Genomic DNA, 14,998 nt, shown 5'->3' with positions numbered 1-14,998 from the left:
ATAACTTGGAGAATTTTCCTCACTGTCTCACACAATCCCCAGCAATATTATGTTCCTGAGCCCATGGGGGTAAATGGCTTAGTTATACATAAAAGCCTTTATTGGCTTTATTTTTCCCCCTTTTTACTTCCCAGCTCCTCTCATGGACTTTCCTTAGATGCCCCAAATAAATGTAAGAAATCCATACAAAATCAATTCTGCTCTGTTGTAGCCAAAATAAAACCACCACAGTTGAAAGAAAGAAGGAAAAAAAAAGAAAAAAGAAAACCTCTTCTAGTATGTGTCTTGATTCTTACCTTGTTTTTGATAACCTTTGTTTCAAAATAAAGGGTGTTGTTGGGGTACCTGGGTGGCTCAGTCAGTTAAGCATCAGGTCATGATCTCAGGGTATGGGATTGAGCCCCAGGTCAGGCTTCTGGCTCAGTGGGGAATCTGGCTTGTCCCTCTGCGCCTCCCCCTACTCACTCTCTCTCAAATAACTCTGTGATGAGCTTCATTATCTGTAAAGCAAGTTCTATTTTATTTTACTAATTTTTTTAAAATTTTAAGACATGTGATTTGTTGTTTTTCACATTGACCTGTTTGTCTTATTTTAGTCTATCCTTCAGAAATTATTGTCTCTTTTAAAGAAAGCTATTTGCTTACTCATTTTAAGTATGATTACTGAAAGCATATAATTTGAGGAGAATGTATAATATGAATGCTGATTTCATTTATGAACCTAAGTATATAATTTTTGGTTTTCAATCTTATACTTAATGTGTTTTTACTCTGTGCTTAGAGTAGAGCGTGTGCACTCATTGTGCTCACTTCTCCTTCCCTTCTATAATAAAGTCCAAAGAAATACAACAAAGTTCTACTTCCAATTTCTTGGCTTCCCAAATTCACGGGTCACTCTTCAGTCTCCAACTTTAGCGAAGGGTCTGACCTATTATTAGAACCATCTCCTAGAATAGAAGTGAAATAAATCTGTCCCAACACCATCACTAGTTTCTCTCACGCCATGCAGATTTTAAAGGCTGGAACAATATAAATGGTATTAATTCAGTTAAATAAAAAATATAAATGTACTCCATGAAATGCACTCAATTTTTACACCCTAGTTTTTATCAGCAAGGATTTCAGAGTACAACATACAATTCTCTTCTTTCAAGAAGAAAGAAAAGTAGAAATGGTTAATGCTTATGCAGCCTATTATAATACGCCACAATTTCAGTGTATTAAAGCCCCCTGATCAAGGCCTTCCTTTCTCTGGCCAATTTCACTTACCAAGACAAGAGGCACACTGGTTTATTTCAGAACAGGTTTGGTTTTACCTATTAATTTTCAATTCTAGAGCCATTGCTTACTCAAAACATGGAAGTTCCCATCCCATGATAAACTGTTCTTTAATTATTAGAAAACAGTCTTGATTTTCCCATAAAGTGTAGGTTTACCATTGACCTGTTCTCTAACCTGTTCTCTTATTACAATTAGCGTGTTTAAAAAAGATAAAGTTCAGGACAAGTGAGTAATGTCTTCCCCACCCAGAATACTTTCTTAAAATAGAAACAATTTTTTTTTCCCTCCCTCAGCAGCTACTCCCATTCACTGGTCACCATACAAGGCCATAAAGAGTAGACATGTGATACTTTGTTAAAGGAGACTTTCCTTTAAGTTAAATCAATACTACCTTACATTGCATGACTTCACATGGGCGATATAATGAAGATTACAAAATCTGTAATTATTTCAGTAGGAAATACATATATGTGCATACAAATAAACATATATCCACACACACGCACACAGAGAGGAAGAGGGATGGAGGAAGGGAAGGAGGAGGAGGATGGGGGAGAGGGAGACCGAGATCTATTAATATACATGTTGGGCTTAATACATACCTGTACATAAAAGTTATTTTTAGAATGTCTATACCTACCTAGAACAGGAGAAATGCCTTAATAATGACCTGAGTCAGAGGGTAGAAGGTTGATCTGTTAGAGTCTCCTCAAATATCAAGTACATCTGCCTAATGACTAATTTGTTTGCCATGAATTTCACATTTTTCTTACCAGTTCTTGAAATGATAGCGTCATTTTTCTTTACAACGTGCATTCAATTTCATTCACTTCAACAAATGGTTCAGGTGATTAACATTTATAACTCTGGACATATCTTTACTCATTAATATCTTTTTAAAGATTAACCACCCTTTTTAAGCTATTTAACGTATAGAGACATAATGTTGCTGAAGAGACGTACACAGCTCATTTATGTTGATTAGTAACACTAAGGTAGACTCATGTGGTCGCTTTATAAATCCTAAACAACTTGAGAGGTTTCAAGCTCTGGTTGGCTGAAGGCTCTATATTCTTTTCCAGTTCTTAGATTAGCACACTTTCAAAAACCAAAAATGGTGTCAAAAAGAAATAAACCTTCAAGGTACCTTTCTCTCAGCACCTATGAGGTCCTGTTTGCAGCTCTCTTTGTCTTATTGGTGGTCGTCTGTGCTGGATTATTTGCTGTGTCTTGGCTGGCAATCAAGGAATCAGAAAGAGGTAAGTCCCTTGGCTTTGGTTGATGAAGCAGTTCCCAGATGAATGTGCCCATTTTCATCTCAGTTCTCCCGCCAATATGTTTTATTCGTTGCTATACTTTCATGACAGGATATCTATGTTCCATTCAGATACTTTCAGTAGTTCACTTCACAGAATATTGGAAAATTAGCTCATGTATAATTTGAAATTTAATTCAGAATTCAAGCATGAGACTAAGCTTGTAAAATGAAAAGGGTTAAGTTTTTGACTTGAACAAATAACTAAGTAGCTTTCACAGCCCCTGGATTCCTTCTGATACAATTTAAATCATAAACATAATAAAATATTGTTGACTGGTCAAGTCAATAAATAGGCAAGGTTAAAGAAAATACATTGCTTATTTCTAGAGAACAATATTTTAATGTTCTTACTAGTCCAAGGATTTGAATTGCAACAATATAAGGGAGCTTGGATGTAATTGTAGACTTAGAAAGTTCTCACAATGCCTGAATAACAATTTGTAATGAATGGAAATAGGGAAAAGTAACTCTTATTTAGAGTTAAATTATCTATACCATTAGATTTTCAATGATCTTCAAATGTATTCTTTTCTTACAACAAACTTGTGAGTTAGTTGTTATAGTTACCCTCATTTTATTTATTTACTTGTTTGTTTTTAAAGATTTATTTATTTATTTCAGAGAGAAAAAAAGAAGGATAAAGAGAGCACAAGTGGGAAGGGCAAAGGAAGAGGGAGAGAGAGAATCCCAAACAGACTCTGCTTCCTGATGAGCCCTGAGCCCTGCTTGGGGTTAATCTCATGACCATGAAATCATGACATGAGCCAAACCAAGAGTTGTACGCCTAACCAACTGTACCACTCAGGTGCTCCGAAGTTACCCTCGTTTTAGAGGTGAAGAATCAGAGGCTAATTTAAGTAAATTCTTAAATGTGCATCAGTACTTAGTTTTATAAAATAATTCCAATACAATCTCATTTAAATACTATAGCTATCTACAAGGGATGTATTTTAGGAGAAAGAAGATTTGGGGTATTTTATGCAGAGGTTCACTTAGTCTTTTAGAACAGCGGGTGCTTTACTTAAATGCTGTAAATAACCAGAAGGCTATGTAATCATTTTAAAGTCCATTGGAATCTTTGATGTTCAATGAAGGTATAAAAATGATTTTATAAGTAAAATTAAAATAAATATTTATAAATGTTAACATGATTTAATAATGAACAACTAAATACAAAAAGAGTTGAGTTAAATCTGTAATAGAGCTCCAGAAGACATAAGACATGCTACCTTCCATACACTGTGTTATTTTTTACTGATAATCATTTTAGAATTACAAAAAGGTTGCGAAAATTGTAGGGTTCTTACATAACCTTTTCCCAGCTTCCCCTAATGTCAGTATCTTATATATCCATAGTACAGTTGGCACAACCAAGAAACTAACATTGGCACAGTATTATTAACAGAACCACACATTTTAATCATGTTTTACCAGTTTTCCTACTAATGCTCTTTACCTGTTCAGGATCCAAAGCAGATTCCTATGCAGGATTTAGTTATCCTATTCCCTCAGCCTCCTCCAATGCAGGACAGTTCTTCAGTCTTTCCTTGTCTTTCATATTTAAACATGCAAATCTAAATGTAATTTTGAGTATTTAAAAACAAATAGAATGACCTAAATGATAATAGTTAATCGATTATGCAATGATAACTGTTTAGACTGAATGCCAGTTTATTGCTTAAAATATTATTTCTAATGTTCCTTCTGGACTGGGAAGTTTGACATCAATATATCACAGAGCCTGGGTTCTAAATTGTGTCAATCCTACATCCAAATTCCAAACCTGTCACTTACTAACTTTATCACCTTGGGAAATTTTCATAGGGAATCTTAGTTCCAATTTCCCCACCTGGGGAAAGAAAAAAATAACATCTTCTCATATTACAATGTGAGAATTATGTATCACTATTAATACATTTGCAAAGGGTTTCATCATTGTGACTCAGTTGAAGAGTCTCATTTTAAATTTAAATATATATCAAAAAAGATATTCTGCTAAAGGGATTACGCGAGACTTGATGGCACAACTCATCACCCACATTTATATTCAATTTGTTACCTTTTCCTTTACATTTTCTTATATTGAGTTAATACACTTTCTGCGACATTCTCAGTAACTTCTCCAATAACAATGATCACTATCTAATGGCAAAATGTTGTACATGCCAACTTTATCATTATTAGAATAAAAGAAGTAATTTCAAGTCTATGTTTCAAAGTAACACACACACTGAAACCTTCACAGCAATCCATTGTAGAAAACCAACAGTGTCCCTGGATGCTAGGTGTTCAAGAAGTATCTGAAAGCAACTACAGAACTTCTAAAACTTTTAATGGTCCATTTCTCACCATGATTCCCTGAATCAGTTCCCAAAATTGGTGAATGTTTATCCCATATCTTCCAACAGGAATCTCAGTTGTTACACACACACACACACACACATACACACACACACACACACACTGGGAAGCTTGGACTGCGTGGTAGACTTCAAAGAAAGAAAAACAAATTAGTAGGATAAAGAAGATTATTTTTAATTCTGTAAAACAACCACATAAACACACACATACACACACACACACACGCACGCACGCACCTAATAATGGAACATGAAGTCTGTAAAGAAAAATACAGGAGCTACCACATCAATACACGAAGCAAGAACACTACTTCTGAGTATTAGATGGAATGTGCATATTCTCTCTTATTCATAACTCACATTTCTTATTAATTCATGTAGATGCAGTGTTTGGAGAAAGTCACAAAACCAGAGGAACATTGAAAATAACATCTGGAGCAACATACAATCCTAACTTACAAGACAAACTCTCAGCGGATTTCAAAATTCTTGCTTTTGACCTTCAGCAAATGGTAGGAGGCTGTCTTTTTCCAGCTGATTTAAAATTTCAAAGCATAGTTTCACTAACTACTTGCCAGAAGATATGTAGATCCATTTTCTTACTTTGAGAAAATTAGCAGATAAATGTAATATGCCCAGGAAGCTTAAATGTTTGAGTCCCATTCCCACAAAGGAAAAATGTCTGTAATCCAATTCTAATCAGAACAGAAAGATCAGTTGGTTTGAAGTGTTTAATAAAAGTTTGTCTTAAATATAATATGCTTTTTAAAACTTATTTTTTAGATGGATGAGATCTTTCAATCAAGTAATCTGAAAAATGAATATAAAAACTCAAGAATGTTACAATTTGAGTAAGTATAGCTCAAAAATTTTCTATTGATAAAAGAGCACAATCATAAAATAGGGACTTTTTGCTGATATTTACTAACATTTGCTAGAGAGTTCTAGGGTTAGAAGAAAAGGGAACATTTAAAATTTTCAACATTTTCCTGAGGATTTTGTGAGAAAAATGGCACAGCATAAACTTTCATATTAGTACAAATAATTACTCTGGGTAATTTATCTTATGTTAACATGTTTCTCTTTCCTGAGTAAAATCTTGCAGAGACCCATGGAGGGGGCTGGGGTTGGAGGTATGCAAGTGACGATAGAGTTTGATTTGCTCTGAACATGTGGAAGACATTCACTCATTACATTCCATTTACACTGTAAGTCATAGGAGAGAGAAGGAAATTTTAAATGATGTCATCTAGCCCTTGCTTCCCTGCTTCAGGCTGGAATGCCCACAGCCTTGTTTGGAAATTCATTATCATCCAACAAAAGAAAGAGATTCAGACAATTTAGAATGGATTCCTTCATACAAGGATATCTGATAAGAATTAGTATTCCCTTTTCAACATTGCTGTGAGCATCACTGTTACTGATTTTTTTTTTTATTTGTTTCTAACTTCAGTTGCTAGAAAATTATTTATTTCCAACCATGTCTCTTTCTTTGGCTCTCACCCACTGATCCTCTTTGTAGTTCTTAATTTTTTACAGAATAAATGAATTTCCACCTTTGTATGCTGCATCAGTTCTTCTTCCTGTACTAGAAATAGCATCCTTCTCCTCTCCATAGGTAGTCTTGTCTCCTGCCTCTCAGACTGTGTCTTGCATCTTTCACAAAGCCTTCCACCACCCACCTTTCCAACCTAAGGGACTCTTGAATTCATAACACTCCTATGCTTCCAGGGAGCTAGTTTAGATTTTTTTTTTTAATTAAAATTCTATTCTAACGAAAGTTAATGCCCTTGTAAGAGTATACTTATTTTTATATCTGTAGGACAAGTTAAAGAAAACATGTAGCACCTAACATAGTAATCAATATGTCAACAACAGGTATCAAGGGAAAGGTTTATTTATTTTCTAGAACTTTATATAAAGTGCACATACACTGAGATAGACATTAACTAGGTTCTGGAAATACAGATATCAAAGACATATTCTTTATTCTGAGGGAGCTCATAGTCTAACAAGAGAGACAAATTGACAATTATATTATGGTATGACAATTGTTACTTTATATGTTGGTACAATCACTGAGTGAGCAGATTGGGGACAAACCTTACTGGGGCTAGAGTGTCAGGTAAGAATCCCTGCAGGAGGTGACCTGGACTGGTGTTTCATGGCTTCTAAGGATGGGTTGTAAACATGTATGCAATGCATAGAAAGGGAAAAGCATATTAATTATATTTCTAGCTGTCCATGAGTAACAACCAAGATGTTGAGACATTAGGAGGGTGTGCAGTGTAAAGTCCAGGAGCCTGATGTTTAACTTTTTCTCAAATGGAAGCCATAAGGAACTCTAGGTCATTGGATAAATGCAAGGAATCTAACTACGCAGAAAGACTAATCTACCTCAGATCACAGATGACTGAGTCAGACCGCCTGGCGACAAAGATAGTGGATACCCATTCTTGACAAGAGTAGAGACATTAATGAAAGAATCCTTCCTTCTTAAAAGCCATATAGAGGAAGGAAGTTCAAGTCAAAGTCAGAGATCATGCTTAGAAAAACAGTAACAAGTCAAATGAGGATTATTTCATGAGCAGAAGAAAACTCAGGGCCTCACCATTTCTTGTCACAAAACTAATTCTATTGGTGGCGTCACAATGAAAACACCAAGAACAAAAAGATAATAAATCTCTCTCTCTCTCTCTCTCCTCTCTTTCTTTCTTTTCTTCTTTCTTATCTATTTATCTACCTACAACTCATCATTCTTTAATCTCATTGAATATTCATAACATCTTGGTTCCCAAGGCCAGACAGTCCTACACCCACTGACTGCCTTCATTCCTACCTATTGTACAGAGGCTTCTACTCTTGTTTTCCAGGGCTTATTATCTCTGAAAATCTCTTTCATAGGCTCAGTATCAGGACTGGAAGGATACATGTGGACTCTTAGGAAAGATTTTTGTTCGTATACTTGCTTGTTTTTGTTTATTTTGTTGTTGTTTTGTCTTTCTCAAAGGGGTATTTTTTTGGTGTTTTAAGATTTTATTATTTTTTTAAAATTTCTTTTCAGTGTAACAGTATTCATTGTTTTTGCACCACACCCAGTGCTCCATGCAATCCGTGCCCTCTCTAATACTCATCACGTGGTTCCCCCAACCTCCCACCCCCCCCACCTCTTCAAAACCTTCAGATTGCTTTTCAGAGTCCATAGTCTCTCATGGTTCACCTCCCCTTCCAATTTCCCTCAACTCCCTTCTCCTCTCCATCTCCCCTTGTCCTCCATGCTATTTGTCATGCTCCAAAAATAATTGGAACCATATGATAATTGATTCTCTTTGCTTGACTTATTTCACTCAGCGTAATCTCTTCCGGTCCAGTCCATGTTGCTACAAAAGTTGGGTATTCATCCTTTCTGATGGAGGCATAATACTCCATAATGTGTATGGACCACATCTTCCTTATTCAAAGGGGTATTTTTAACATATTTATTAGATACTCCGTGAGGATAAAAAGGCGCATACAAGACTTTTTTTTTTTTTTTTTTTTTTTTTTTTTTTTTTTGCCGCGTTAAGCAATTTGTCTATTTGGGGGGGGTGTGGATCCAATTTCCCTTTTCCAGTTTTGTAGAGGATCGAGTGTGGAGCTCAGCATTAAATCATTAATTCAGATTTCTCAAAGGCTTTTGCATTTCTGAAGAAGAGGTATCCCAGGTATTTGCCTCTTATATCAGGCTCAGCCCAGTGACATCCATACAGAGCCTGGAGTCTATTGCAGAATTTATTAGGATAGTTTTGCTAATGGAATTCTTCCTATCCACATGCTTACAACAAGCTGGATAACTTTACTTTCACTAGATTGGGAAAAATTGCTGAATATAGAATTTTATACACAGTCTTGGTGGGTTATCAAAACCCCAGCATTTTCTCTGATGTTTAATAAGTACTCTTTTATTTCTCTAGATGGTAAAAGTCACTATATTGGGAACTATAAATTATTCGGGCTGAGGAATTATTTCTTTATCCTCCTTTATAGCTACCTAGAAAAGCAATGTAGTAGCTAAACCTTGATATATATTTTATAATGATTTACAAATAATTCACTTTATCATTGAAGAGATACTCATACCCGGATGTAGCTAAACTATTTTTAAATCAGAACTCTTTTGCATTGCATGCAAAGGAATTGCATGAAAATGTCTGTAAGATAAATTATAAGTCTCAGCTCTCTGGGAGACTGAGAAGAGAAGGATAGGAAAAAAAATTCAGAAGCAAGAAAGAAAGCAAGAAGCAAACAATCAGGTTTATTTAAATAATCATTTATAAAATGACATATTCAGAATAAAGTGGCAGACTCCTAATTAGCTTTACAAATTATTTTTTTAATATTTTATTTATTTATTTGACAGACAGAGATCACAAGTAGGCAGAGAGGCAGGCAGAGAGAGAGGGGAAAGCAGGCGCCCTGCTGAGCAGAGAGTCAGATACAGGGGCTTGATCCCAGGACCCAGGGATCCTGACCTGAGGTGAAGGCAGAAGCTTTAATTCGCTGAGCCACCCTGGCCCCCCTTTACAAATTATTTTAAACTCCAATTGATAAAATCAGGCAACAGAAATAAGTAAGTTCTCAACTAACTACCACGTAAACTATGAAAAATATATCAAAAATCCTTTAAAATACCTATTTTCCTTTTGGTTACTGATTTCAATTCAACTCATCCTATATTTATGGGTATATGGTCAAATTAGAGCAGTCAGAAAACTAAACTGAGTCACCAAGGTATCCTTTCTTCCTTTTAAAAACATTGCTGTATGGTGTCTAACATACCATAATGAAAAAACACTAAAAAGTTAAAAATTAAAATAAAAAAATGAAAATAAAAGCATTAACTTGATGTCAATCCCCAGATTGTATGTTAAATTGTGTGCATTTGTGTGTGTGTGTGTGTGGCCACTCTGCGAGTTTGATCTCTCCTCTGGGAACAATATGCTTTGTGGAAAGTGTTTTGGGCATTTAGCCCAAATGTTTGGGCAATTTAGCAGTTGATTCTTTTAATAAAATGCTGTTTACCCTTTGTGGCAATAAGTGATTTATTTTGCACTTTGAGCACAGATGAGTCACAAAGTTAGGAAACAAGACTTTTGTTTACTCAGCAACCCTAGAGGTTATCAATATCATTAAGAAAATAAGAGATAAGAAACATTTTGATTTATTGCACACAGGCTTTCTGTGCAATGATAGAATTTATCTGCTTTAAGAAAAAAGAAAACAGATATTCCACTGAAATAAGTACTTTGAAATGAAAATAGCCATTCTTAGGTGGTGGTGGTTATTTCCCTAAAGGAAGAATTCTCATTTACTTTAATAAATAAAATCAATCTCACAGCAGTGATCAGGATCAGTATCCAACTAATCAAATAACAGCTGTCGAGTTCTCATTAGGTAAAACACAAATATTTATTATGATTTTCCTGATTTCTACATATATGCCTCTTATCTCAGCCTTTACGGTGAATGAGAAAAGAAATTCAAAAAAATAAAACACTATGTGATATACATTAACTAACTGAAATTAAAATAAAAACAAAAGAAAGTTATTTGTAAAAATAAATAAACAAATAAAACTGTATATGGATATAGAATCTGAAACTCTTGTCCTTCCAAAGTGTAAATAATTGACTGCAATGTATAATTTGCAACCAAGAAGATACATCTTTTATTCAAAATGTTTTGTGCCTGAGAATGAACTAGTCCAGTACTTTCAAATCAGGGAAGGAAAGTTCCAGACTTGTACTTTCTCTATCAAAGATGCCTTACCTCTTTACTCCCTAACTCTAACAAAATAAAGGCAAGTGTTCAGTCAAATTAAATATGAAGAAATTACATAAAGAAATAACGGAGGGGCACCTGGGTGCCTCAGTCAGTTAAGCGGCCAATTCTATTTCAGCTCAGGTCATGATCCCAAAATCTGGGATGGAGCCTCTGTAGGGCTGAGCACACAGTGGGGAATCTCTTAAGGATTTCTCTCTCTCTCTCCCACTGTGCCTATCCCTGCTTGCACACTCATACTTTCTCTCATATAAATAAGTACAACTTAAAAAAAAAAAAAAAGAGAGAGAGAGAGAGAGGGAAAGAAATGAGATTTTATCAGAATTTAAACTATCTGCTGTGTAACCAAGGGTAAAATTAAAATGTAGTTATGAAGATAGAGAAAGGTATTTAATCTTGGTCCATAGTAGATTTAACTGTCTGGGGACAAAGGGTGGTTAAGGAGACATAGTTAAAGAAGAGGGAGGAAGAGAAAAGGGGAAAGTTGAGAGGGAACTAGGAGCGGGGGGAGAATGCCACAGAGGAGAACAGAGAGAGGCAGAGGGAGAAAGAGAGGAAAAGAAAAGAGAAGATTTTATCTCTCAGAATTATGGAAGGAAAAAAGACCTATCCCTTCTTCCCCCCAAAACTCAACTAGCTGTTTTCCCTATCTATTTTGGATATAAAAATCTGGTACCATTGCAAGATAAAAACCTAGACGTGCATCTAAGCAAATGTGTTGCATTGTCTTTCCTCTTGACAAATAGTTCCCATGGTGTTGATAGTGGCAGTGTTGGTGGTATGGAATAGGAACTATGTAGAAATGCACCTGGGGAAATGGAGGCTCTGGATTTCATTCCTATCACTTACAGTAATAAGCGTATAACTCTGGGCAAAGTTACCTACATTAGTCTGAGTCTCAATCTCCTTATTGCTAAAATAACATTGTTGGCCAATATCAGGTGCAAAAAATAGAGTAATCTTCCTTTCCTGGAGCTTTTCTTTAAATAAATATGGAATAAAGCCTGAAAGTTGTATGACACTTAGGATTTTTAAAACTGCAATTAGCAGAACACATGACTAAAAATGCCACAGCCAGCAAATGCTTATCATCTGACATCACAAGAAAACTGAAGGTTTCAGCAGAGGTTAATTCAATGGTACAATGACAATCATATAATCAAGAATTTAATTCCTTCTTTCACTATGCCATATTTAGCTTGTCAATCATAGCTTGTCTCATGGTCCCAAGGTGGAAATGGCAGTTCCGGCAATCATATGTAAATATGATAATGTTCAGTAAAGAAGAGTAGTCTACTATGAGCCTTCCCCAGTTAGATATGGACAAACTTTCCTGAAGTTTCTCATCATTGTCGCCTCAGATTCCATTCAAGTCTCAGTCATATACCCATGAATAAAACTGTCATTGACATAAGGAATTGTTGGAGAAATCACCTTTTCTGAGAAAATAGACGGTTATTCTCAAATAAAATTAGGGATCAGCCAGCATGGAAAAATTAGTGAAAGTGGAAAAGTAGATTAAAAAATAGTGTGTGACAACATGTATCATTATCAAAGTAATGATACATACAAAGCAAGTGGTTCTATGTATGTATGGGTAAGTTTGGGGAACCCTGAATTAAACCATTACTAAGGAACCTTCTCATTTATAAGATTTGGTTACTATGATTTAAGCAAAGTTAAACATTCTTTTTACCCTAATCTATTTAATAAAGGTGAAATGTGAAATTATTATATCAGAGTAAGCCAGTTGATTTCAGAAATGAAAAACCAGCTCTGTAGAAAGGAATCACTTCTGCTAAACTATGAACCTGGATAGTAGCATAGACTTAAAGGAGGACTATCACACCTAGAGGCAATGCCAATCTACTATGATCTTCAAGGAATGTTCTGGTCCTATATATAGTTCTGGTGGAAAAAAAATATATATATATAGATATATTCTACACTCTACCAAGGTAGTGGTATGGAAAAATAGATAAAGAGGGTTTTTAGAATTGATGAATTCCTTGAAGAACCTCATTAACTTACAGACACCACAAGGATATGAGTGTAACTGCCAAAATTTCAGAATCAGCAAACATACAATCCACAATTTCACTGTCCCTAGTCTTCCCCTTTAGGATCCGAGTGTGCTTTGAGTAGCCCCCAGCTTTCTGAAGGGCATACAATGAAGATCAGGATTAGTTTGTTTCCTAAGTGTTTTACCCTAAAAGAATACTGTGAGCCAAGCACTTGTGTGGCCAGGAGAGCAAAAGTCTTTCAAGTCGCTCTTTTGGGCCAAAAATTTGTTCATTTTTATGTTTCTTTAAACTGTTAACAAATCCCCAACGAAGAAAACTTTTTAAATGTATGTTACAAAACAGGGAGCAAATAAAAAGGAATATGATTTGGGCCATATAACTGAATTCTAATGTTCTGGTCAGAAATAATGTAGGCAAAATAATCCCAGCTTTTGACCATGAGACTGACTGAATAGACCCCAAATCCCAAGTGTATGTGTCTTCTTTCTTTCTATCCCTTGAAATATTTTGATATTTTATATTAAGAACAAAGAAGAAAGGATAGATATAGATTTGTTGCTCTAAGCTTGCTATCAGACCTTTATATATATATAAATTTATATATAGGAAACTTCTCTAAAATCAGTAAAACTCTCTTAGACTTCTCCTTACTTAAAAGTCACCTGTGAAAAATTACAGATATGCACTTTTCTTTCCTTAAAACAGTAAATTAAGAGTAAACATCATGATACCATGTGATTGTGTTTTACTTGGCGCAGATAACCCTGGGAAATACATGGCCTGAGGATTAGGGTTCTAATGCAGAAAACTCAAGATCCCAATTCTGGATATGTCTGTGTTCTTAGAGAAACATTTAGTCTTTCAATTTTTTTTCTTCCACCTATACAATAAAGATAATATTTGACATAACCTACCAAGTTTTACTACACGGGTGTAATAAGGTGAGAACTATAGAGATTTTAAAAGACACCTTACACGAATTAAGCACAAATCATTTGATGAAGGCTGACTTTTCCCTCTTATATCATCTTTTGCTTTGCAGAAATGGCAGCGTTATAGTTATATTTGACCTTTTCTTTGCCCAGTGGGTGTCAGATGAAAATGTAAAAGAAGAACTGATTCAAGGCATTGAAGCAAATAAATCCAGCCAACTGGTCACTTTCCATATTGATTTGAACAGCATAGATATCACAGGTATCTGTGAACATTATTTGATTTCTTTGAATCATTAAGCTATGAAATTAAAATTCTAGCTATATACTAGGGAAGCAGTGGGATCGTCCTTGACTTTAGGAACATGTCTTATTGCCTGAGGTAGCACATTTACATGAGAAATGTGAAATACGGAGAAACCGTATTTGAAGGAAAGTATCAGTCAGGAAAAGTTTGTAAAATATCAAAAAAGATCGTGCAAATATTGGCATACATACATGTTTGTGGGTCTCATCACATTCTTGGTGTTTGTCAAGCACACCCTGACTTTGCAGGAACCATCCAACAGTAAGTGACTACTCATTACTTTCTGATAGACTCATGGGCATTATTAAATTACAAAGTCAAATGTCAAGAAGGATAAGGAAAAATAGAGAGGTCAAAGAGTTTGATTCATCCTGGATACTTATTAATAAAAAATAAAACTTCGTTTTTAAAATAAGTAATTTTAAAATAAGAATCAATCAAAGGGAAAGAGAGTAATCAAAAATAATAGCAGAACAATAACGTCTATCAATGCTTAGGTTGTTCTAAATTTTCCATTCTAGTTGTCCTCCATTCATTCAATTCAGTTCAACATTTACATTATGTCTTCATTTTGGTTGAAAACAATACTACTGATTTGCCAGGCCCATCATTCCTTATCTGTAAACCTTGGAGTCCAGTATGTTTTGGAATTTAGAAATTGTTGGGCTTTAGAAAATGAATCAATATATAAATACCCACATCAAATGGAATAAAGACCAACTTTTAAGCAGTTTTGTCTTTAAATATTTTATTTTATTACTATCATTTATTTATTTATTTTACTACAGAATGAGATCAGTCAGTATATGTTTGTCTTTAAAGCAAATGTATAAAAGCCATGCTGACTTTTTTTATTTGTTTTTGATTTTGTGATAGTAGATCTGAAGCTGCAGACCTCTGGTTGCTTTTCCTTACAGTATCAGTTCATCAAGCACAGTTTTCTTTTTCGTTGAGCC

The 14,998-nt window shown here is 34.9% G+C and overlaps 1 protein-coding gene across 1 annotated transcript in view; it reads left to right on the top strand.

The window, feature by feature from the left end:
• Positions 1-2,395: 2,395 nt before the first annotated feature.
• TMPRSS15 (transmembrane serine protease 15) overlaps positions 2,396-14,998 on the top strand; it is a 116,775-nt gene continuing 104,172 nt past the window's right edge. The window contains exons 1-4 of the mRNA XM_059388380.1: positions 2,396-2,540; positions 5,341-5,471; positions 5,743-5,810; positions 13,846-13,997. Of these exons, the coding sequence (XP_059244363.1) occupies positions 2,396-2,540; positions 5,341-5,471; positions 5,743-5,810; positions 13,846-13,997 (496 nt within the window). The remainder of the gene's footprint in view (positions 2,541-5,340; positions 5,472-5,742; positions 5,811-13,845; positions 13,998-14,998) is intronic.

The sequence above is a fragment of the Mustela nigripes genome, chromosome 2 (assembly GCF_022355385.1).
Source record: "Mustela nigripes isolate SB6536 chromosome 2, MUSNIG.SB6536, whole genome shotgun sequence".
In the NCBI taxonomy this organism is placed as follows: Eukaryota; Metazoa; Chordata; class Mammalia; order Carnivora; family Mustelidae; genus Mustela; species Mustela nigripes.
The sequence above is the reverse complement of the archived record's forward strand: the minus strand, read 5'-3'. Positions and strand labels throughout refer to the sequence as shown.